The sequence below is a fragment of the Electrophorus electricus genome, chromosome 8, assembly GCF_041902795.1.
Source record: "Electrophorus electricus isolate QZ-2024a chromosome 8, ASM4190279v1, whole genome shotgun sequence".
In the NCBI taxonomy this organism is placed as follows: Eukaryota; Metazoa; Chordata; class Actinopteri; order Gymnotiformes; family Gymnotidae; genus Electrophorus; species Electrophorus electricus.
The window spans coordinates 20,854,160-20,879,955 of NC_137504.1; the positions used below are offsets into that span (position 1 = coordinate 20,854,160).

Below are 25,796 nucleotides of genomic sequence, written 5' to 3' on the forward strand. Positions count from 1 at the left end.
GTTATTATTTCAACGGCCGTATCGCAAAATCTCCTATCATGTCGGCGCGCACATGCATACACACACGTTCGCTCGCTCGCTCCCACACCCTGCGGGTCCCTGCATAGCGTGCTGGGCCGTGATCTCGTGGGAAGGAGAGCGGAAGTAAAGTTCTATAGTTACCATCGGCGAGGGATTGTTAGTTCCGCTGGCTGAGCTCTTCCTCACGCTCCAGGCCTACAGAGAGCCTGAACCTGACTGATTGTCCTCATGAGACCCAATCAGAGACGGAACACACGGCACAGAGAGCGTCAGCACCATGGAACCTGCCCCTACCTCCCTCCCCCTGACCTCCAGTGGGTGTGTGTTTACGTGTCTGTCTTTCTTCTGGTCCATCTGTCAGTGCATCCATCTATCCCAATCATCCATATAAACTCTCTTCTCACTCTGTATCTCACAGCTGCTTTCTCTTCTTTGGCACTCGCTCTGTTACTGTCAGCTCTGCAACTGAACCTACACATGAACGTGCCTCCATCCACAAATCCTGAAGGACATCAAAACATCCTTTTCCTAAGACCAAGTGCTCAATTTACCTACATGTCAGAGATGATATATTTCAAGTGCAGCAGATCACGGGGACATATGCAAATTGTGTCCAATCCGCGCAATATACAATTCTACACAAACAATCGTCTACTTCTTATAAAGTAATAGTGTCTTGTCGGCCTGCAGAAATCTGTTGTATAGGTGCACATGATGACTGCAGGACCGGCTTATGAAGTTTTGCTTTGATTCCATGGTCAGTGTGGCGGGAGGAAGCTTAACGTCGCCACAGCACCAAGCATCTGGCTCCTCTACTGTTCTTAATGCCCAGTATCGAGACCTAAAGCTGCCAGGCTTCTCCAAAGTGTGCCGTGCAGCTAGAGGTAGACTTTCTATGGTTTCTTTCTCTCTCTCTCTCTCTCTCTCTCTCTCTCTCTCTCTCTCTCTCTCTCTCTTTTCTCTATTTCCCACTCTTTCATTCTTTTTATCTTTGTCTCACCCCCTGCCTGCTAGAACACAGAGCAAAAGTATTAAAAGGTGATTTGTTATAAACCTGTTGTGTTTGTGTGTATACATGTGAATGCACCTGCCCACACAAGATCATATATCAGACAGGAGTCATTGCCAAGCAACTATTGTGGATTACCATGACTGAAAGCTATACCCCAGAGGAGCTGGCACTTTAAAGCTTCAGATCATCATTATCTCCACCTTTTAACCTTATCCGTGACTTAGCCTACTTAATCACAAGTTCACAAGCTCACGGTTTTAGATTATAGGTCATTACACAACTAGTTATGTAATCGCAATTTGGCGACCTTTCAGGTGAACGAGCACACACGAACACACGCTTTGCTTTCCTCCCTTCTCAAAATTTGTACGAACGTTAAAATCTGAATACTCAACTGACAGAATAACGATTAGCGATCGATGAATGAACGAAGCCTTGCATGAAAAGTAAGGCAGGCTGCAAGGTTTCATTTTAGAGATACTATTGACGGATATGAAAACGGGACGGGCTTTAGGACCCACCGCGAGAAAAGAAAGGGAAATGTTTTACGAAGCATGGAAGTTCCATAGTGCCTCTAAAATCGCGCGCCATCCCTTGATCGGCAGGGCTGTTTCATAACGTTGTGTAATGTGGGTTATGCAGGCTAACTTTCCACGTAGTAAGAGCTGCTAACGCAAGCAGATGCCCGTGTCAGAAACGATACAGTACGCGAACGCGCCTGGTCGATGGTCGGTAGGCAGTGCGGAAGAAAGGGAGTGTAAGGGGGACAAATTTCTGCATTTAAACCGAATCACAAGGGACCCGGAGTGGAAGAGACAAAATTGGTGCGGGGGAGGTTCACATCAATATTAAACCAGAACATCTGATGGAATCCTTCTAACTGCCGCTAGCCGTTCACAATCCATTCACGGGCAACGTTTTTATAACAAACGTTCAAAGCAAATCACGGATCTGGCTCAACAAGCCTCCCGACTCGTTACGGCTTTGTGGACTCGATTACAAACGATCCAGGGCAGCCTGAAATTGGTGAGTAAAACTTTTTTTTTTCTTTTTTTTTTTAATATCGCAGCGAAATCGGAACAGTAGGCCCATATTCAGCCTGACCTCTTTGCAAATAATTCACCCAAACCTTCTCTTCAAATATGTGTCAGTGGCAAATGCACCGAGTTGGCTATCCGTGCAAGTTCACCTTTCACAGGTAGGCTGATAGTTCCCAAGCGAGCCTGACGACCGCTTGTGTCAGTGACTTCTGTGCCAAAGAACGGCTTGTTATACTGGTTAAATGTAACATATTTCGTTTGTCTCAGGGATTATATAGATGGATCTGGGTGCAATAGCAATATTGTGATAATTAACATTCATTGCACCTGTTGGTTACATCACACATTCACACGTGGACAGTCATGATGTCTTTCCATTCTTATTTAATCGAATGTCTTGAGTGTATTGAGTGTGTTGTGCTTGAAAGATGTGTCTGTATCATACAGCCTGACAAAACTGCTGTAGTTTTCTCACAAAAAATAGTGAAACATTTAATACACACCTCAGTGTCTAGCACTTAGAAATTACTTTTGTTTTTTACAGCAATTGCAACAAAACCATGTTTTGGTATTATGCATTTATCTATGTTAGCCATTGGTATTCATTTTAAACTTCTGAACAGTCTGGAAATGTTTGTACCTGTGTAATGAAAATGTTCAAATGGGGAAAATACGCCAGCATGTTTTGGAGGAAGCATTCATCAAGAGCACACTGCTGTCCTGGTCATCAAAAGCTCATCCAGTTACCTTCAAACACACTTCTTTTGATTCTTCAACTTGCCTTGTAGCCCAGAGTCCAAATCCCTGTGGCGACATACACGAGACTGGCATAACCGCTCCAAGCAGCGAAACCCCAGCGTGGAGAGTGAGCGGAGCCATGGGCACCCTGGGCCTGGCTTCTGCCCAGCCCTCTACGGCATTCCGTAATTCGGCTGCGTTAGTGGCTCTTGGTGACTATTCTTGCCCACTCCTGGTGGGTGTGACTGAATATGCTGAGGGCTTTCTCAATACGCACGTGTGTGTGTGTGTGTGCGCGTGCACGTGCACGTGCCCGTGCACGAGTGTGTGTGCATAGTCAAGACTGCACGGCCGTTTCTGGCTGGTTGTCGGACAGGAATCTATTAGCCAAGAAGGAACTGTGCAGAATGCTATTTGCTGGTCACTGATGCAGAGAAAATGTGTTTGTGCTCATTCTGAGGCTGCCAGTAAGCCTGGCACATGTGCAAGGGTTCTGTTAAAACCCTTCACAGAGGCGTGCTGTATGTCCACAGAACTACTGCAGAGAAATCCATAAGAAGGTTTTGTCTACCTGTTTTGTTAGAGAAGGAAGACTGCTCCCCTCCCCCTTATGTTAGTGCATGAGGTCAAGCTTACTACAGGGAGAAGGGGGGGCGAGGCAATGAAATTAAAAGGCAGGTAAAATTTGTTCTTCTGTTGATGAGTGTGCAGCCTGATTGGTTTGTCCCTGCTCTGTTTCTCTGGCTTTTACTCCAGGCCTATCTCATCAGAATAACCACATCTTCATCAGTAGCACTACACCGACAGTAATTTTTCGTCTGATGTTTTGCTCATCGTTTCTTCCTGTCCTGTTTCCTGTTCGTTTCAAAGCCTTGCTGACCTTGGGAATATTCCAGAATATTCCGGTGTAGAGCAAGGGGTAAACTGCAGCACCGTCACGTTGGGTTCTGCTCTCCTTCTGACTCAGCAAGAGTGGTTGCTCTAGACGTCTCTAGTAATGAGCCCCCATTACGCACCCCAGCTTTTCCTCGCTTTCGCCGGTTCCTGTAGCCTCACTCTGTTGTCACAACTGTTTCCCCATGCCTGAACAGAGTGGCCTGAATGAGCAGAAATTCACTACCTCTGTCAGACTGAGAAAGATGTGTGGGGAGTATATAACAGTTATTGACAAAAGGAGTACACCCTGTCATCTTCAAATGTGATGGGGTGATGAAGGATGAAGTGAGAGGAGGTCGCAGCAGGCCAAGAACTAAATGAGCACTTCCCACCCATCGAGCCATGCGGAGAAAAGCAACCTTAGAAAGCACTACAGGGGGGACGTGGGAGCCCATATGCTTCGTTTTCCTCCTCCTCCGGGATCTGGAATTACACATAACGTTCCCCGATGCCATGTCCTCTCTCTGTAGTGTGAGCACATGGCTTTCACATACAGCTTACATTTTCACTTTAGCCTTGCAGATGAGGGCTGCCTCTTCGTCAGAACATGTACAACGTTGCGCTAATTACATGGTAGAATAGGTGGTATAGAGTGGCGTGCGGCAATGGAGCTTGTTATTATCACCGTCACGCTGGCTGTGTTTGGGAAAGTACTGGAAGTCTGTGCACGCACCCACGTGAAGGTGTGTGTGCGTACGTTTTCATGCAGGGTGTGTGTGTGTGCGCGCTGTCATTTTTTTTACAAGGTGATGTTTTATGAATGTTTGGATGTTTTGTTAATCAGACATGCTTCAGTAAGTCTTTTTTTGCATAGTTATAATGGGTTTATGATCTTTAGTCTTTACACGGTTCTGTCATGCGATTCAGGGCATTTTTTATTGTGGGTCCAGCTCTTCATGTATTGTTGAATATCAATCATGACATTTACATACAGACTAATACTAAGACAGACACTGCAGTCATTGACATTTCTTTGTATTAAGAAATACTTTCCTTGTATTAAAAAACTTTTTTTTCTAAGAATATATTGTAATTCCCTGGTCTACAGGACTGACGATGCTGCAGTGAATTAATTTTTCTTAAATGTCCTATTGAGACTCCTGTAGAGACTCAGTGTGTTTGTTCATTAATATAAGCATTTGAGGCAGCTTACATTTTAATTTCTCTGCTTCGTTGCTTCTCTGTGAAGTTCAGTTCGTTGTCACGCTATAATGTTGCAAACACACTCGGCTCCTTTCCTTGCATTTACACAGGAATTCTTGGTGAATTCATGTCTGTTTACGCTGCAGTAGCACTTCTGTTTGCTTGACTGTCTTCCTGTCTTTTAACTCTTCTGCTTTCTCTGTCTCTCTCTCTCTCCCTCCCCCTCATTCTGTTTCTTTCTCCTGGTATTTGTCTTGTTTCACAACCATGCAACAACACACACACACACACACACACACACACACACAAAATGCAGGTAATTAGTCCAGTCAGCCTTGTTGATCTTATTAACTTCACTCTGTGTGTGACCCCTCTGCTGTTCAGACCTTCTCTCATTCTATTTGTGGGTTAGTTGGAGACACCTCACACGCTCACCCTGCCTCTTATCAGCCTCGTACCTCCAACTCCCACATAATAATGCCTGTCTCTCCCACTCTCTTTGACAGACAGAACCCGACGTACAGGCCGCGGCACAAAAAATAACCCATGGCAACAGATCACTGTGTTGAATGCAGGCTCTGCATGTATTAAAGATACGAGACTAGAATGAGATTATATCAGGGCCTTCTGTGAGTCTGGATTATACTAAACTGGTGAAAGGTTACAGTGGCGAACAACGTCATGTGGCTGCGTTATTTTCACAAAGTAAAAATCTTTACATTGATTAGGTCATGTGCACGTCTCGATTCATTGGAACAGCAATCGACAGGCCAGGATGTAAAGGTTACTGTAGTGATTGGGTATCGCAGTTATTGACAACCCAGCGTGACCAGTGTCGCGGTAAACGGTAAGGAACAATGTAGCCTGCCGTGTGGTGCTCGCGGCTGTGCACTGGTGCCCCGTCTGGACGGTGGCAGTTGGTGGCGAGCTCCGCCCCTCTGTCCTAAACTCCTCGCAACAGGACGGAGTGAAGTCTGTGCACCTGCCCCCTGCTGAGACGCTTCTGCTTCCCAGCGTCCTCTGCTCCGAGTCCGTCCATAAATAATTCTCTCTGTGTCAGAAGGCAGAATCCATCAGTCTCACTCTGCCTCTCCCTCTGTTGAGCCCTGTCTCTCTTTAGCTCCGCCCCCTGCTCTTTCCTGCCTTCTCTCTTTGTCTTTCTTGCTGTTATGACCTGGCTTGCGTTTTCTGTCAGAATCTCTCTTCTCTTCTCTCTTTCTCCGTTTCTCCATTTTAGACATGCGGCTCGGTTGGAACGGATTGGTTTCATCGGTTCCTCTTTCGAAATGAGCTCATCCAAAACCGGCTTGCCTCGGGTCCAGACGCAGGCTTTAACATCAAGGCTGCATGCAGAGTTATCAGTCTGTGTTCACGGGCCTAGAGGAGGTTCGTGGAAGCACTCTGGAATTAATGCGCTATTAATGCGAATGCAAAGCCCTTCGGCACGAGGGTCGGCCTTCAGAATTCATTATTATTATTCATTATTACACAAACAGAGGTAAAGTATAAGCAAAGGACAGTTGTGCGAAGGATATCTGGAAGGCGGCTTAGGAAAACTGGGAAATGGAACAGACTCGGATTGATAATGAGGTTTGGTGCGCGCCCTCAGTGAGTTTCACTGAACGGATCCAGTAGCCTGCGAGAAGCTCAGGTTGGATTGGTTTGGGAAGGCATGGGGGAATAAATACTAAAAATGGAATAACATGATGTGGAAAAGGTGGGAAAGGGAAAGGTGTGGAGATTCACTGAAATTGAAGTTCTGTTTTGCAACAATCCCGTTCTGCCTGTATAAAACCACCTTTATTATGTGGCAGTAATTCTTACGTTAAGATGTCCTGCCATGGCAACCATGAGGAAAGATTAAGAGCAAGGCTTTTCTGCTGAGAACATCTCTCTGGCTAGCCTGTCCTGTTTGGATTTTGGGGGGCATGGTGTTTGTTTTTGCTCGCTCTAATAAAAAATTTTTTTTTTCTTGTTTAGTCATTTTTTACTTTAAAAAAAAAAAAAGTTTTTGTTTGTCCATAAACAACCACCCTCTTCTGAAAGAGCTGAAGATGTTTGTTCACCAAATAGGTGATTTTGCATAGTAGCTTAATTTAAATATTGTCAGCATGCACTTGTAGTTAAACATATCAGAAATTGTTTCCATATTGTAATAAATCCATAATAAATCAGAAGTAGTAATTAGGGAGTAATATGAAAGGCCCGGGGCAGGGGGGTGTTTTGTTCTGAACCGAAACGCTATACACACACTTTCTCTGCAGAAGTGTTCTGTCCCATGTCATTTTTATTGAGTGTCACTACATGAGCAACGGGCGCATGGAGCTGACAGCAGCTCCATTTCCACACTCGCTCCTCTCATAAACAGATTACGGCCAGCGGCGTTAAAACATGATCTGGCTTTGAAGAAGGCGCATAGCCATGAGTGTAGGTGCCGGGCTTTTCAAAGGTGGCGGCCTTGGAGGATGGCGCACAACACATCGGAAACGTTTGCGTATGCAGGAAAAGTCGGAAGCCACAGCAATGAATCACCAGGCTGCAGTGTGAAACTTAATACCACAGTGCAATCGTGGGCTCCTGTGTGTGTGTGTGTGTGTGTGTGTGTGTGTGTGTGGTTTGGGGAGGGGGGAGGGACACAGAGCTAGAAAGACTCCAGTAGTGCTCTAAGAATATATTCTACTTTTCTGATCGTTGAGTATATATTTTGTTTGTTATTGTTTGTAATTTGCTCATTTTGGACTCTTTTGGTTTTTGTTTTTTTGTGTTAAGTTCCCCCCTCCACTGAACTCCCTAATGCAGGCCTCTAATAGCTTAAGACTAAAAACACAAACACCCATACTCCTGCACTGTGTCCATTATGTGTTTGCTGCATCCAGAGAAACCAACCATGCTGGAATGACAAAGCAGGCTATCGTCGCCTGTGCAATGGCCCTGAACAGTGAAACATGAGCACGCTTGCTCGAGAAAAGCTATTCTGATAGCACTGAAGAGATTTCATTTCAGGAAGTAGACTCAGGCTTGCTGTAACAGTTTGTAGAGAAATGCCCCAGTAGGAAAAATCTGGTTAAACGGTCAAAGACTTTAAATGGCCAGCAGGTACTTACTGGAGCCCTCTCTTCTCCGCCTGAGGCAGCGCGGTGTCTTTTCAACGCAGCTTCTGTAGCCGCAAATGTCCGAACTGATCGGTGGGACTCTCGTCACACTGACGTGTCCGCACATGACATGCCAACTTGGCTCGAGAACGAGGCCGAGACACCTTTCTGATTTGTTCATATTTGTTCTTAATTTTTCCGGATGGCAGCACACGGGTGCGCTTTGTATGCATGTTATTTACCGCTGCCGTGGTCCGGGTGTAGAGCGAGGAAATGCACGCGTGTGCGCTGCCGCCATTGGCTACCCTCCCCTTGGGGGGCTTCACACGTGTGGGGCTGGCAACTAGCGGGAGGCATGTTGGAAGAGGACAGGCCTGGTAAATAAATGGCGCTGCCTGCAGAGTCCAGGTTGTGATCCAGATTTATGTCCACAGACGATTGTGATTCGGCAGCGACACGAGTTGGCCGCATGCTTCTGGCAGTAGTGGGAGGCGGACACTGGTCTGGGACTCAACGGAGAAAACGCCGCTCTGGGACTGTTCGGCGAGGACGTCGCTGCTGATTTTCAGATAGCTGTCGGTTTTGGTAAGGTGAGTGGCCTGAAGTGACAGATGGCTCTTGCATGAGTCCCAGGCTTGACTGCCCACTCCGCAAACCTGTCGCTGGAGAGTAGCCGGCCAAAAGAGATCCCCAAGTGAGTCGCTTTTGCTCCTTTTTCGCTTCCTGCCTGACACACACTGATTTGGCCCAATTTGACCTCCGAGTATTGGCTACTTAAATCAAGCCTGAGAGTGACGTCAGAGTAAAGACACCGCCACTATTTTTGGTAAAGTTGCTGTCCACTGTCTTCTTTTATCTTCCTGCAATTTTAATGGGCTGACTCAGTTTTCAGTTTCTTAAACACACACACACACACAGTCGTACTGAGAAACTATCTTTGGGAGCCCACGGTTATACCCACACACTCTCTGTTCCTCTAAATGTGCTTGCAGAATTGAAATGTGAAACAATATTACGTTCATTACATAATCATATTATTGCTGTATCACAGAACTTCACGTTCACAGACTTTCATCTTAGACTGATTATGAACTTACAGTTCTGAGGGTTTAAAACTTGCCTGACTGGAATGTTTTGGCAGAGTGCTGGAGAGTGCAAGTTTTCTTTTTCTTTTTTTTTTGGCTTATAATTAGGGCAACCTACCTACCTACCTTGAGAATGTGGGGTTTGGAGATAAACCCCCTTAAAGCTGTCGATTTGGATCGTAATTGAGCAAACACCCTCCTTAAGCAGGAACCGCGGGCGACTTCTGCTGGGCCCACGGCTCTAAGCCTGCACACGGGCATACAGATGTGGCGGCAGGCTGTCTGCGCTCAGGCCACAGATGGTGGTGTTGTTTTTCCACGGGGGTCTTGGCTGAGCTTTTTTTCTTTCCGTCCGCCCACAGAAGGCCGGCGCTCACCGTGCAGGAGAAGTGTTTTGGAGGAGGCAACGACTCCTTTCATAAATAATAGGCAGCATTTATTTTCCCTCCCTGACGCTGGCTGGCGTTTAGAGACTGGCGACTGGTTAAGTGTGCCCGCGGAGCTCGACGACGCCAGGCTGATCGTCTCCGAGAGCCTGTCTGAGCTCCGAAATGGCCGGATGGGGAAAACTAAGCGGGTGCCTGTGAGCCTTTCACAGCAGGAGTGACAAATCGCAGGGCTCAGGCACGCTTAGCCGGCCCTCTGTAGCCTCAAGCGAGGCAGACTGATGCGTAACCACGATGGAGCGTTAGGCTAGCAATCGCTTGCTCATTTCTTACCGAGCTCCATCCGGCATCGGTGGCCGGAGCAGGGAGCTGTTAGGATGAGCAATCGGCTCCACCGCCAGCGATAAAGTCGCATGAATCGGTGGTTTTTATGACACTGCAGAGGGGACCTGCAGTGCCACTAAAGTCCATAACCTTATCGTCCAGGCATCTGTGAAGTTAGCCTTCGTCTGCTGAAGTGAGATCGGAGGTGGTTGGTTGTAGGTCTACTTTCACTTGCGTTTTTATGCGCTTTTATTTGGGGACATCTGTTTCACTAATAAAATGCAGAATTTGAAACCTTGTGCTTCCGCTTGACATTCCCGAAGCATGTTGCGCTTGTATCGTGACAAATGTAGTCGTATCCAGCTGTTGACTCGTCATTACCAAATGAACGATGAGTTGTTTTTTGGGGGGGGGTGGTTTTGGCTGTGAAGCCCAGTGTTTCATCACGCAACACTGTGCTGAATGATAATGAACCGTCCATTGGGTCTGGTGGATGTTCAAGGTCCACCTGAGCAGTCAGTCTCATGCGTTTGCTCACGAGGCGTATTTCTTATCAGTTCATTTCCCACGCCATCTTCTTAGCCAGAAGGTCCTTGGCATACTTGGGCGGTTCGGTAATTATAGAGCCAAGCATGGGTCTCTGCCCTGTGTAGAGAGCATGCCAGATGTCTGCCGTGTGGGAAGAGGGGAATCGTCAAGCTGATTTAATTAGGTGATTAGGGATATGCTGTTGAAGTGAAGCTTGGCTCCACTACTGGAACTGGCCTGTTTTGGCTGTTTAGCACAGTGGCTGGGGACTGCCAGAATTATGCTGCACTGGTTTGAATCTGATGCAATTTTGCGTCATTTTTCCTAGAAATAATTATTTTTACAGGCACGCCTGTAGTTGAGTTCTATACCTTAGTCTCATATATAGTTACTAACTTTATAAAATTGCAATTTTAGCCACACCAATAACCCTAACCCTAGCTGACCTTAACTCATCGGCCCTGTTCAGTTGACAGCTGCTGTTCATATATGCATGAGAATTCTCTCATTTTGATCGTAATTGATTAAATTTCATATAGATATTGGGATATCCAACAAATTTTGTGTACATATAGTGCAGCCCAACAAATAAATAAGTAATTTATAGAAACTGTAATCTTTTGTCTGGTTCAGTTCTTATTGTGTGGTTTAGAAGTCGACGGTCCTTTTGTAGTAGTCTGAGCTAACTCAATACACATACTGTGTTTTTGCACAGTCATTATCTTCCTAAAGTATGCATTTATTTATTTATTTTCAAATGGATTTCAAGAGCTACTGCATGGCGGGGGGGCAGTAAATTATACATTAAGTATTGCTTTTTCAGACAAAGCATGTTCTACTCAGCAATGAATACCAAGACATGCAAAGAGGGTTTGAAACTCTTTGTTGAATCTAAACACAGACACACACACTTACACACACTCTCTCTCTCTCTCTCACACTCACACACACACACACACACACACACACACACACACACACTACCCTACCCTACCCTACCAGTTTCTTCTCTTAATTGGATTTCCATGGATGGAGCTTGCCAGGCCATGGAGAATTTGGACACGAACCAGAATGGCAAAACATGAATACACATTCAACTTCACTCATGGACATTGCGAGCGTTAATTATTATTTTGCCTGTCTGAATTTAATCACTCTCTGTGTGTGCCCTACTGCACTAAAAGGCATATTTTCAAAAGCATTTTAGAGGCTTTTAAAACTCCTATTATCAAAAGAATCAATTTCTTGTTATGCAAATAGAATCCACCTCTGACTAATCAAGATATGTTTGAACATCAGTTGAGATTTGAACTGATTATTAATTACTGAAGTAGATAAATGATGGTTAGCAGATGGCATGTTCAATAATTAACCTTTATAATAAAAAAAAAACTGCCAGTGTTGTGTTCATTAATATACCGTATTTGATTCCATGGTTTTCTCCAGTAGCTTTAAAGTAAGTTTCCTTTACTTTGCCCAGGAGCACAGATGACCCAAACCCTGGTTGATCTCAAGGGTCCTTGCCCACACTGTCAGGCAATCAGACCGACACCTAAATCCTCTGTGATCCCTGCCTCTGGACAGGTGGGGGCTGAGCTCATTAAAATCTCCTTTTCCATCAGGCACTTCTCCTGGACAGCCCTGGGAGACTGAGCATTCACCCATAATTTGGGCTTAGATCAGAATGTACCTGGAGACTGACTTGAAATGACATGGCTGGATTAGCCGGTTATGGGCACTGAATAAACATGAAGAAAGTGTTTGGGGAGCACAAAAAATGAGTTTAATGCAAGATTAATATAGTGGCTTTTGGTTATTTGTGGGGCTTTTATTTCTTCTGTTTTTGTTGCTTAGTGACGGCGACTCTGTACCTTCCGAACCTGACAGGTAGAGATGTGAAATGCTAGGCAAGACCATAGTAATTGACAGGAAGATGCAAAATTTCATCTGGTTCTTTTGAAGACTTGATCGTAAGCAGATAATAGAGGTTTAATAACATAAACACACTCAGTGATTATCTGTGTGTGTGAGGAGTAGATAGATACATAGGACCGCCTGCTCTCAAGAACGTTACAGAGAGGATACCCCCATGAGCCCATGGCCGTCTGGAAGACCTCTCGTATTTCTCCCCGTTCCTCTGGCTTGCTTCAGCTTAGTCTCTGACAACAGGGCTTGAGGGTAACTCAAGCTATAAATACATATTCACTGACTGGTGGCATAGGCGTGACGGTCGAGAGAGAGAGAGAGAGAGAGAGCAGATCTCTCCCAAGGCTCCACCCTTGTCGCATGGGCCATGTGGTGAGCGGTGGAGCGGTGGGCTGGAGGTCTTGGTGCCAAAGCCGGCGAAGGAAGGGGGAAGCCCTGGACACCTCAGCCCCTGACCGATGGACTCCTCGCCGCCACTTCTCACATTACCGTCCCCAGGACTGGATTATGTCTCCGTGCATTAAAGAGCAGCCATGGACTGACGTGTGTGTGTGTGTGTGTGTGTGAGTAAACAAACAGCAGTGACATTCCTCTGGCTCCCGCTCTCTCTTTCTTTCTTTTCTAATCCTTGGGTATCCAACCTGAAGGCGATTGAAGGTTATCTTGGGATTTGGCTTTGATCAACCCCGTGCCTGTTTTTGTCCAGACAGCTTACCGGTCGGGCTTCTGGTCGTTTCACGAGCCGCCGAGAGGGGAAGGCTGTAGTCTTGAATCCATGTTTCCGCTCCACCGCTAGTAGCGGGCACCCCTGTTTTGGCGCTAGCTGCTGTGGCTAGCCTCTGATAAGGAGAGAGAATCTGTGTGATTCAATTAAACAGGCCCAGGGATTAGGAACTCGAAATCACACCACAGAAAACGTGCGGATTAGTTCATTACACTTCCCCACACTATTAAAATGAAGGGAAAACCAGGCTCCGCACCTCTAGGGCTTTGGTGGATTTTGGGGGGGTGGGGTTACTGAACTGAAACAGTGTAATCATTTTAACTGGAACAGGACGTTAACTCTGGTAGCGTTGAATGTCTCATCACTAGACAGATCGAATTGATTAGACTCTTTCGGAACAGTTAGCCTCAGTGCAGCCAAACCTCCAGTGTGACCCCTGACCCAGACTTATGTCATGCCTCGTTCTCACACGTGAGGCCGTATTTGCTGAGAGTCTTCACCACTGATGACGGCTCTTAAAACAGGTTCAACAAAACGATCATCAGTGTTGCAATAGACTATGGGTGGGTGTGTGGGTGTGGGTGTGGGTGGGTGTGTGTGTGTGTGTGTGTGTGTCTGTGTGTGTTGGGGGATAAGTGGGCTCTGTGTCATTGGTGTGGTCATTACCTGAGCTAATCCACTCCTGGCTTTCCTCAGCATTATACTGTGTGTGTGTGTGTGTGTGTGTGTGTGCGTGTGTGTGCATGCGTGCGTGGGGGGGGTGGTCTGTGTAGAGGGGGAGAGAGAGAGGGGGAGAGAGGATGTGAGGTCAGGACAGGAAGTAATAAAGAATGTAGGGGAGGATTATGCATTTATTAAGGACCGTGCAGACTTGAGGATAACCATTCCTTGGCTGCTTAGTTGGTGTGAAACACAGCGTGTGTGTGCGTGCTAGACAGAGAGAGTTATAGCATGCTTAATTGTTGAAGTGGATGGTTGAATGAATCCTTAATTTTTTAATTGCTCCAGTGAGCCACCAATTGTAGAACAGATTCAGCATTCCACTGCATTCATATTCATATTCATATTCATATTTTTAGCTTAAATTGTTTTTACTGCCTGCCCTACCATCTCTAGAATAGTGACTTTGTGCTCGGAGTCCCTTATGCTGTCCACCACTGCCCAATCAGCACTGTTGATAGAGTTTATAGGGTTGTGTGACTGGGGCATGTTTGTGAAATCCTTTTACACACACACACACATACTCACTCTCTGACTTTGCTGCCATCTTTTAATGCAGGTGTCCATCATGGGACCAAGTACTTGGGCCTGCCATTGTTACAACTTTTCACCCTCTCCCCCCTCTCTCTCTCTCTCTCCTGATCCCTCTCTTTTTGGCTTCTCACTGGCACTCTTCCCTTCTCTCATTCCTCCATTCCAGACAGACAGAAGCAGCAGCTTACCCAGCATCTGCCCTGCTGGTTATCTCCAGGACTAGCTGCAGCAAGAGGGGGATATTGAAATACCTGTAGCTAGGACTCTCCTCCTCCCTTTCATCCATTCAGAATTCAGCTTCGGTCTGACACAAAAAAGACATAAAGCACTTTCTTGTCTCCCTTCTCAACGGGTTCGTCCAAGCCACCGTTGCGTAAAAGCTTCACACTGATACCGTTGAATCTTTGGCACTAATATTGTTCACTCTTCGCACTAATACTGCTGACTTATGTTTCTTTTGGAGTGAAGCTCTACCGTTCTTCTTTCCTTCTTTCCCGAATTGTTTCAGGCTCAGGGCTCAAGTCTGTGGACAGCAGACGGCGCACTTTTGTGCCGTGACGTATCAAATATTTGAGAATCCCGGACCGGCCCCCGTTCGGAGGCTTGGCATTTAGCCCAGTAGCCAAAACCCATTGTGTGTAAAAACACTAAAACCTGCCTTCATGTCACTCTGGAGTATTCACTGCTCTCTGATGGCAGGCGTGTAATGCTTGTAGACCGATCTGTTCTGATTTTACTGTCTGAGACATGCTCCTTAAATCATCAATGCTGAAAGTCCGCTGTCTGCCGCAGGCCTGTCGAGTCCTTCTCGATGCCCACGCTTGTGCGTGGATTGCTTGACATTCTCCTAACTGGCTCCTGTGTCTTAGAGGCAAGGTCACTGACAAACGGAGACGTTAATAATAATAACGTTAATAACGACGACGTTAATTTCTGCCTGACGCACCAAAGCCTCTGACACTTCACTGACTGCTTTTTGGATCTTTTCACTCGCTGCAGCGAATGCACATGTTTCTCAGCACAGGGCTTGTGCTTTCTGCATGATCTTAATATGGAATTGTCCACACACTGGTAGATGAGACTGCCTGAAGAGTTCAGCTTATCAGAATCTGTTATCGTAGTAGTATTGGAATGCACGTTCTTGTATGATCATGTGATAACACCTCTCGGAGCGAAGAAAGAATCAGGATGTAGTCCCTTTTCTTTGTCTTTTGGAGCTCGACCGAGTCGCCCTTCCTTGTCCTAGTCAATGGCAGCGTTGATCCCCCGATTATAATGGCCTATGCTGTGTTCTTTTTGCAGGGGTTCATCTGCTCCAGAGAGAGGAGTTACAGCCTGATGCCTTTGGCGTGAGGTGAGATCTTCCGCCACATCATCACATGTTTACTTCATACTGTCAGACTACCTGCATGCTAAACTCCCATTTTTATCATACTATCAGTCTTCTAAAACATGTGTTCGCCAATACCTTCACTTTAACATTTATATATAATATTTGAGTGTAAAATATCTCATAACCATGTATACAAAAGGGGAACGAATAGCAACACACTGTGGCTGTCTACCTTCTGTGCCACAGGCTTGTTTAGATAAAGTGTGCTTTCAGTAGTCTCTTTTCATTCCACCCTTTTGGAGGTATCTCCACAGTGTAGATTTACTTTCAGCTCCACTGATCTCCACACAGACAGGCACACCAGCTGATCAGCACGGTCTCGCTCCACTCCCAGCTGGGCTGGACGCGCAGCCGACCCCTTGCTTTCCGCCGTCGGGTCGCATTCGCTCTGCAGCCACTCGTGACCGGGCTATCCGTCACATTCCACTCAGCACCCATTCAGCCTGTCAGAGTGCCTCTCTTCCCTGATCCTGGCCAATTAGGAGGCTTGTAGTGACGTGATAGGGCTGCAGGGAGACTGTAGACTTTGCACTGTTAAGGGTCCTACCAAGCTCTTAAGAGCCTAGTGGATAAATTTATGTGCACATGCTTTGTCCAAAGTAGGCTTTTGGGTTTTTTTGGTTTTGTTTTATTTTTGTGCTTTGATTTGATCAGATCTGCAAATATACATTATTGGCTGTAACTGCAAGATTTCTAAGAAACTGGTTGTAAAATGGTAATTATTTATGGCACCTTGTATTTACAATCCAGTGCTGGATAGCTGAATAGAAGCAGAATACACCAAAATAAGCAATGCTAATATTTCCTTAAAGCCACAGGTTAGGCACCCTATTTTGGTCCATCTCCGAATGTGGGGTCCTGCTACTTCTATCTTACTCCAGAATTGCAGAATCGAAGGTGCCACCCCCGTATTCCCACCACCCACTCAGTTCTCCACCTCAGTAAATTCTACTAGTATCGGTGCGGTGCCTGTAGGCCTGGCTTGGCATGGACTCTAGATGTGCTGTTTGGATATGCGCCTCTTTTCCCTGCAGGTAGGTCATGCAGTATGAGATGCTAAGCTGTGTTTATTGGATTTATATCCCACCAAAAAAAGCTCTCCTACCCGGAGTGACACAGAGCAGAGGATGCTGGGATATGCATGAGGGGGTGGGCACATACTATCAGGGGACTTTCTAGGTCACGTAGTACCATATGTCGCCCGGGTGATCACTTGTTCCCCTTCAGTTTCCTCTCGTGGGTGATGTCACCATAGGTCAGAGGTGCCTGAGCCAAGTTGTAATGTCTGGTTAAACAAGCGTGCTTACAAATGAACCGAATGACATCTAATGACCTGCTGCCCGTGTGCGTTGAGAGCGCCTTCAATAGCGTCCTCGTTTGTGTCATGTCACCTTTTGTCCTTTGTCTTATTCCTCTTTGTGTGAAAGGACGTCTACAGCACGTCTTTCCTCTGCTCTGATGCTCGGTGTCTTACGGAGTTCTCACTAATGTCACTAAGCCTGTTGAACCAAGTAACATAAGAAGAAACATTCTTCTGTTCATGTCTGATGCATGCAGGACTTAAGTTAGACCACATTTTTGGCTAAAACCTAAACCTGTACCTGAAATGTCTGTAGCTTGCAACAGGCAAGGTTACAACAGTCTCCTAAGATTGCAAGGAATACCAAATACGTACACCTACGTACACATGGTTTTGCATCTGAATAGTGGTAGTAGCACTGCGTGTGTAATTCTGAGCAGTTCCAAGTGGCTCGTGTGATCGGAGCTTGTATGTTTATAAAGCTGCATCTCTTCGGACCCAAACCGAATCTATTCCTTGGTTGCCTTTGATGCTTTTTAATTACTATTTATACCCAGTATTATAGCAGGTTCAAACCTGCAGATGTCATTTAAGGTGCTCAGGTGAAAAGTACAGCCTGCAATTTGTGTGAACGTCAAGGTTGCCTTGGCATGGCTGGTTGTCTGGGCAACGGAAAGACCACCCGGCGTGAATGAAGTGCGGTGGGCAGGTCACAATATTCTCTCCGACCGATCGGCCGTCAGAGGCGTTTGTGTTATGCAACCTGCGGTGGTGTAAGAGAACGTATGAAAAGAGAGAGGGTTGTTTTTGGTTTTTGGTTGTTTTTTTTTTAACTGTCCTCTATAAATGTCGTGGTTTTTGGGTTTTTTTTGGTCTCTGTTTTTTAGTCTCTGCGAAAACAGGAGAAAGCTGTCTTCTGTGAGTGTTTACAGACTTACCAAGTCTAGAGGAGAACATAAGTTTAATCGAGGCTGATTTCATTCCTTTTTTTATGTGTGTGCGTACACGTATACCCATCTTCTGCATATATGCGCATAAACCAGTGGCCATCCTATGGCTTCTAATCACATGCCTAATGCTTCTTCACAAAGCTGCAGTTTGGCCATGGCTGGACCTTTTCCTGAGGTTCCTTCGTGAAATATTTGCTCAGGGACTTTACTGCCTAAGGCCCAAACCGAGCTCTGATGCGACATCGAGACGGAGTAATGGTCCTGTTTCCTGCTGATGTGCGTGCAATCGGGACGCATTGGCGTGTGACCTGAGGCGTCCTACGCTTGCTGGGAAATTGTCCCGGGGGACCACGGAAAACGAGAGGAGCCCTAAGCATCCTATGCATTTTGGGTAACCTTGAGTTCTTGTCGAGAGATGGAGAGAGACTGACATGATATGCCCTGAATCTGTCTAATTGAGTGTGGGTCTCCTGTCATTTCATGTTAGAAGCTTGAACATTGTGTTTTTGAAACCGGCCTCCTAGCTTAGTCATTCAGTCCATCTGCTTTTTATTTTCTGTCTGTAGGAAACCAGGAGGAAATCTTCTCTGCCATGAGACAGGGAACTGGGAGGTTTTTCATCTTTTTATTTTAGTTACATGTGAGTCATTTGATTTGCCTCATTCGCCAAAGTATTCCTTGGCAACGACTGGGTTTGTCCTCATCACATTTCAAATTGATTAGTAATAATTTTCGATGAGGGGTGTTTGAAGTGCTTGAAGGTGGGCTAACGAGATTATGCAATACCCCATCTCATTCCCACTCACCCCCCTCTGAGTTTGAAGAGCAATTTTCTTTTTGTGAGCTTGAGCTATTGTTTCCCAGATAAAAAGACAACGGCACTGCCAGGCTCTGCGTCCATTTTGCCGCGTATAACGTCTGTGACCACCGCAGAACTGAGAGAGCGAGAACGACGCTTGATTTTAGGAGAAGCCCTAGTAAGAGAACCTGATGGTACTAGTTACCGTTAGCAACAGGTTGAACCATGTACATGCTTCGAAACTTTGAAAGTGAGCAAAGTTGCATTCAGGATTCCTATGAAAAAAGGGAGATGAAAGTGAATTTGTACAGGCGTGTGTGTGTGTGTGTGTGTGTGTTTGGGTGGGTGGGTGGGTCAGTCGTATGCATCTGTTCATGTTCAGATGGTGGTACAGGTCATTTGCTTTCCTTCCTTTTTCCCAATTAGCCCATTATGGGTGGGTGACCTCATTGGTCCATCACTGTGGTGGGCTGTCCCACAATAACCACTGTGACTGCTTACACAACAAGCCTGGGTTTATTCTGCAGGCTGTGTAACGTAATCTGCACAACAACATTCATTCAGGACTTATCGGTCTGAAGCTTGTGGCAAACTGACCACTGTGTCGAAAGAGACACACACACACACAATTGCACATCCGAGTGTGGAAGAACACGTCCCGTCCATCTGCGCATCGTGTTGTGCGCCATTGGCAGCTAGACTGACCAAGACCTCGCCTTCCACACCGATGGACGCGTGTTGCTGTTAGCTGCCCAGTCAGCACTGCAGGCTGTTTTGGAGTTACATTCTTGGTTTTATGGGTTACATCTTTGTGAGGATGATGGTCTGCTGAAGGTGCTCTTTGGTCTTTCTGGTTACATCTTTGTGAGGATGATGGTCTGCTGAAGGTGCTCTTTGGTCTTTCTGGTTACATCTTTGTGAGGATGATGGTCTGCTGAAGGTGCTCTTTGGTCTTTCTGGTTACATCTTTGTGAGGATGATGGTCTGCTGAAGGTGCTCTTTGGTCTTTCTGGTTACATCTTTGTGAGGATGATGGTCTGCTGAAGGTGCTCTTTGGTCTTTCTGGTTACATCTTTGTGAGGATGATGGTCTGCTGAAGGTGCTCTTTGGTCTTTCTGGTTACATCTTTGTGAGGATGATGGTCTGCTGAAGGTGCTCTTTGGTCTTTCTGGTTACATCTTTGTGAGGATGATGGTCTGCTGAAGGTGCTCTTTGGTCTTTCTGGTTACATCTTTGTGAGGATGATGGTCTGCTGAAGGTGCTCTTTGGTCTTTCTGGTTACATCTTTGTGAGGATGATGGTCTGCTGAAGGTGCTCTTTGGTCTTTCTGGTTACATCTTTGTGAGGATGATGGTCTGCTGAAGGTGCTCTTTGGTCTTTCTGGTTACATCTTTGTGAGGATGATGGTCTGCTGAAGGTGCTCTTTGGTCTTTCTGGTTACATCTTTGTGAGGATGATGGTCTGCTGAAGGTGCTCTTTGGTCTTTCTGGTTACATCTTTGTGAGGATGATGGTCTGCTGAAGGTGCTCTTTGGTCTTTCTGGTTACATCTTTGTGAGGATGATGGTCTGCTGAAGGTGCTCTTTGGTCTTTCTGGTTACATCTTTGTGAGGATGATGGTCTGCTGAAGGTGCTCTTTGGTCTTTCTGGTTACATCTTTGTGAGGATGATGGTCTGCTGAAGGTGCTCTTTGGTCTTTCTGGTTACATCTTTGTGAGGATGATGGTCTGCTGAAGGTGCTCTTTGGTCTTTCTGGTTACATCTTTGTGAGGATGATGGTCTGCTGAAGGTGCTCTTTGGTCTTTCTGGTTACATCTTTGTGAGGATGATGGTCTGCTGAAGGTGCTCTTTGGTCTTTCTGGTTACATCTTTGTGAGGATGATGGTCTGCTGAAGGTGCTCTTTGGTCTTTCTGGTTACATCTTTGTGAGGATGATGGTCTGCTGAAGGTGCTCTTTGGTCTTTCTGGTTACATCTTTGTGAGGATGATGGTCTGCTGAAGGTGCTCTTTGGTCTTTCTGGTTACATCTTTGTGAGGATGATGGTCTGCTGAAGGTGCTCTTTGGTCTTTCTGGTTACATCTTTGTGAGGATGATGGTCTGCTGAAGGTGCTCTTTGGTCTTTCTGGTTACATCTTTGTGAGGATGATGGTCTGCTGAAGGTGCTCTTTGGTCTTTCTGGTTACATCTTTGTGAGGATGATGGTCTGCTGAAGGTGCTCTTTGGTCTTTCTGGTTACATCTTTGTGAGGATGATGGTCTGCTGAAGGTGCTCTTTGGTCTTTCTGGTTACATCTTTGTGAGGATGATGGTCTGCTGAAGGTGCTCTTTGGTCTTTCTGGTTACATCTTTGTGAGGATGATGGTCTGCTGAAGGTGCTCTTTGGTCTTTCTGGTTACATCTTTGTGAGGATGATGGTCTGCTGAAGGTGCTCTTTGGTCTTTCTGGTTACATCTTTGTGAGGATGATGGTCTGCTGAAGGTGCTCTTTGGTCTTTCTGGTTACATCTTTGTGAGGATGATGGTCTGCTGAAGGTGCTCTTTGGTCTTTCTGGTTACATCTTTGTGAGGATGATGGTCTGCTGAAGGTGCTCTTTGGTCTTTCTGGTTACATCTTTGTGAGGATGATGGTCTGCTGAAGGTGCTCTTTGGTCTTTCTGGTTACATCTTTGTGAGGATGATGGTCTGCTGAAGGTGCTCTTTGGTCTTTCTGGTTACATCTTTGTGAGGATGATGGTCTGCTGAAGGTGCTCTTTGGTCTTTCTGGTTACATCTTTGTGAGGATGATGGTCTGCTGAAGGTGCTCTTTGGTCTTTCTGGTTACATCTTTGTGAGGATGATGGTCTGCTGAAGGTGCTCTTTGGTCTTTCTGGTTATATCTTTGTGAGGATGATGGTCTGCTGAAGGTGCTCTTTGGTCTTTCTGGTTACATCTTTGTGAGGATGATGGTCTGCTGAAGGTGCTCTTTGGTCTTTCTGGTTATATCTTTGTGAGGATGATGGTCTGCTGAAGGTGCTCTTTGGTCTTTCTGGTTATATCTTTGTGAGGATGATTGTCTGTTGGCCTGTTGAAGGTGCTGTTACAACTCACCTGCTAAAGTGGAGCAACACTAGCAACATCAAGGTCATAGTCAGTTCACACTGAAACCATGTATGACACATAGATATACTAGATAAAAGTGTCTGCCAAATACTGAAAATGTCAATTATTTATTTTTTTCTTTGTCTGTCTCTCTCTCTCTCTCTCTCTCTCTCTCTCTGTGTTCTCTTTCTCACCAGTTTGTAGTCCCAAGCTGGGGGGGCGGGGCTCGCAGTTGATGAGAACATTCCACACACTCCTCCCTCCCTGCCTCTGAGCTCTACCCACAGCCCCATCTCCATGGCGATGAGCAGCGACCCTGGCTGCGCGCAGGCTGACCTGGACCCCGACTCCTCCCAGGATGAGGTTGCCGACAAGATGGCCGCCATCATCATAACGGATCCAACCACCAGTGGCCTGAGGAATGGGGCAGGGCTCAAGAAGCCTCCTCCCCGACGGCCACACCTCTCTGGCAGGAAGATGTCGCTACAAGAGAGAGGGACGTACCTGTCAGCCGGGGGTGGGGCAGAACGGTTCTTGCACATTTCACCACGGGTCGCCCGCCAGCCCACCGTCGAGTCCAAGCGCGTGTCCATCTCAGACGCACAGGTGATTTCTTCCAGCACGCACACACACACACACACACACACACACACACACACACACACACACACACACACACACACACACACACACACACAAAATGGTTCTACTTTTATGATGCTGTAATGAAGGAGGCAAACACTCAAGAAAGAGAGGATCCCAATGCAGAAGGATTTACTTGGTTTATAGAGTAGCCTGGGACTGAAGGGAGAGGTTTCTGGATCCTGAATGTAGCAAGACCTGTACGGGGGAGTTAGCAGGTCAGGCCAGTCCAAGATCGAAAATGAGGAGTAGAAGCCGGGTGGTGTCTGGTGGTAAGGCAGGAGGCGGCCAGAGTTCGGTAACCAGGACAGATAAAATGTACAGGAAAGACTTGGTATTCACTTCTGACCAATGCATTTCTTTATGTATTATGAAGCCAGCAATTGGAAGTTTTAAACCAACCACCAGACAATGGGCACATTTTCTCTGAACACATTTTATTTACTTCAAGCACATTAAAGCTGAATAGAGCTCATTTGTCATGTGGTACCTTTGTGTTAACTGTAGTGTTAGAATGTGTGTCAGTGTGTTTGAGCGTGACACACATTCTAACACGGGTCATGCTCTACCATGCAGAATTCTGTGGTGGGTGTTGCTTAAAATTTAACAAGGCAGTGGCTTTATTCAGTTTTCTGTTCTCTCTCTCTCTCTCTCTCTCTTTCTCCTCTCTCCTTTTCATTTATTAATTTAAAAATAGTTTACTGGTATACATATGCTTGCGAAACTTTGCGAAAGCAAGTGAGAGTGAATGCATATGTTTAAAAAAGATTCCTCATTTCTCTTTCTCTTTCACCCCCAGAGAGATTGAACTCAGTATGACCCTGATCAACCACATTGGTGTCTCATTGGTGTCTCATTTATTTGTTGCTGTGGTTACCGCAGTCTTTAATGTCTCTTCCTCCTCATGTCAGGTTTTAAACGTCAAACCGACATAAAATGGCTGTTTTGTTTTTTTTATTATTCATTTGATTCCCTTGAAGGAGATGAATTGGAAGCCACAGGTGTCCTCCAGGGTCCACTGTGCTCAGATTGCTTGGCGCGGTCCTCTCGTGCGTTGACTTGTATTTGTCAAATTAATTCTCGCACAGAGACTATATAACGAAGACAAAACAGATTTTATCCATCTCTGTGTGAATTTGACTGACCAAATATGTATAGTTTATTTGACAAATAAGAGTTCTGAATAAATGTTATTTATTTCCTTCCCAAGTCAAGTTTGAGAGGAGCGTAGGATAATTCTCTCTGTTCTTAGTTCATCGCTTTACATTTTATAGTCATCGTAGTGAAGGATGTTAGATGTCAGTGATACCAGCCAACTTGTTTTAAGTATTAATGAAGAATTGTACAGAGGAAAGAGGATTGTCTGATACTATGTGTGCCATTTGTCAAGAACTCTGCAAAAACCCATAAATGTAATAAAGATCACTGAAAGGAAAATGATACATTTTAAACATGTCCTCCCTTTGACAGACTTTTTTACTGCTGGTACATAAGTTAAGGTATAGCTAGTTACAAGGGCTGTTTTAATGATGTTACATTCATTAGTCATAGAAATAAAATATTGTCTTTAGTGAGTTAATTGTTTTCATTATGGTTTACTGTCTCCTTTTGACTGGATTTATTTATTTATTTATTTTTGACTGAAGAGTTGAAGCCAGACATTGTGGGAGATGATGGAGCGTCCCATTCATTTCGACTTCAAAAGCCGGTCATTAATGCTGTGGCATTAGTCTGTGGTTGAGTGACAGGTCGGGTCGGAGTAGTTGGCCTTTAACGTCTCTTCTGTTCTCGAATGTAAGGGTACCTGTTTGTTTCCACTGGCTGACACACGATAGGTTACTTTCTCTACCTGCCTGTGACCTTTTTGTTTTGTTTTTTTTTTGTTTTTTTTGAGACCGTATTCCCTTACTACTGTGGTCTCCTCTCTCTCTCATGCTTTCACCCTCTCTTCCTTCTATCGCTTGCTCTCTCCCACACACCCCACATGTTCTTATGAGGTTCAGGTGATGCTGGTAATCGCAAATAGCGTGTTTATGATAAACCTGGGATTATCCATGATGATCTGGTCTCATAAAAACAACAAAAACCTGACTGGAGCAGCACACCAGACTTAATACATTATGCATTGTGTGTGTGTGTGTGTGTGTGTGTGGTTGCTTGCATGTGCCTGTGTGCGTCTCTGTTTATATATGTTCACTTCTGTGTGGGACTAAAATGAGATCTAGATGGTAAAGTGGTGGGGGGTGAGTGCTTTAAATAAGGAGAGAGAGAAACTGAGACTCTACTGCGGTGCTGGTTTAACTGATCATGTGTTAGTCTTGGTCCAAAGGTCTGCTCCACGGACGCTGGCTGGTACTCCAATAGCGTATGCGTTAGTCGGTGACCGTGGAATACCTCCACTTTGCTCCACTGCACTGGGAGCATGGCTGTATGACTGGCATGCTGTCTTGCAGTCCACAGAGATTATGCATTATTGACATGCTTTGCTGTGTGTTTACTGTCTGCCTGGCACTTCTGAAGGATTACATCTCTCTTCCTCACTCTCTTCTGTAATTTCCTTCTGCTTTTCGCTGCTTTTTAGCCTCTTGTTTTGTCTTTCCTTGCAAGTGAGCCTAGGAGTGTAATATGATTATAGTGCAATTAGCCTCTCTCACTCGGGAAGCCTTACTCCCCCAGCCCAGTAGACATTATGAAGTTAATATCCTACAGCGGAGTCGGTCAAGTGCAGCATGATGTGTTTCAGACAGAGTGTGTGTGTGTGTTTACATTTTCATAGCATTAGATGATGGGGTAGAGCCACATTTGAGCTCAAAAACATTACAGGTGCTTAACATTCCACATTACAAATGTAAGTGCCAATTACGGAACACATCTTGTTCTGATCTGTCTCACTCAACTCTTCTAGTGTGGCAGGCGATGGTTGCTATGGTTTTGTGACATGGCCTTCTTGTACCTTACTGCCTTTTCCGGGTCTGTTATTACAATGAACGTTGCTGTAATAAGTCATCTATGGGTGAGGACATGCTGTTCCTTGTCCCTAACCATAACAAGTGCAGCATTCAACTTCGCTGCCGCCAGATGACCTCCCGCTGGCCGTAGGTACACATCGTCTCGCCCCAATTTTGCTCTCTCCGTCTCTCACGCGCGCGCGCGCACACACGTTTGCACTTTTTTTTATTTTGCCTTTTCTTTCCCCATCACCCTCTCACCTCTCTTTCTTTCTTTTTCTCTTCTTCCCTCTCCCATGCCCCACTCAGGACTGCATCCAGCTTAACCAGTACAAACTGAAGAGTGAAATTGGGAAGGTGAGTTCTGGCTTCTCACACGCAGGGAGCAAACACCATGACGCTGCTTAGGACGGTTTTTACGACGGGGGGTTTATGACACACTCTTGTTTGGGCCCCTGGGCTCCTGGCTGTCGTTTTCA

The 25,796-nt window shown here is 45.7% G+C and overlaps 1 protein-coding gene across 5 annotated transcripts in view; it reads left to right on the forward strand.

Annotated features, from left to right (window-relative positions):
* Positions 1-1,564: 1,564 nt before the first annotated feature.
* The window catches only part of camkk1a (calcium/calmodulin-dependent protein kinase kinase 1, alpha a), a 46,387-nt gene continuing 22,155 nt past the window's right edge, over positions 1,565-25,796 (forward strand). The window contains exons 1-5 of one of the 5 annotated variants that reach the window (XM_027020578.3): positions 1,565-2,059; positions 8,417-8,572; positions 15,512-15,563; positions 21,925-22,333; positions 25,627-25,674. In XM_027020578.3, the coding sequence (XP_026876379.2) occupies positions 22,025-22,333; positions 25,627-25,674 (357 nt within the window). In that variant the 5' untranslated portion in view covers positions 1,565-2,059; positions 8,417-8,572; positions 15,512-15,563; positions 21,925-22,024. The remainder of the gene's footprint in view (positions 2,060-8,416; positions 8,573-15,511; positions 15,564-21,924; positions 22,334-25,626; positions 25,675-25,796) is intronic. The other 4 variants (XM_081718941.1, XM_027020577.3, XM_027020581.3 and 1 more) reach the window with 4 other exon arrangements.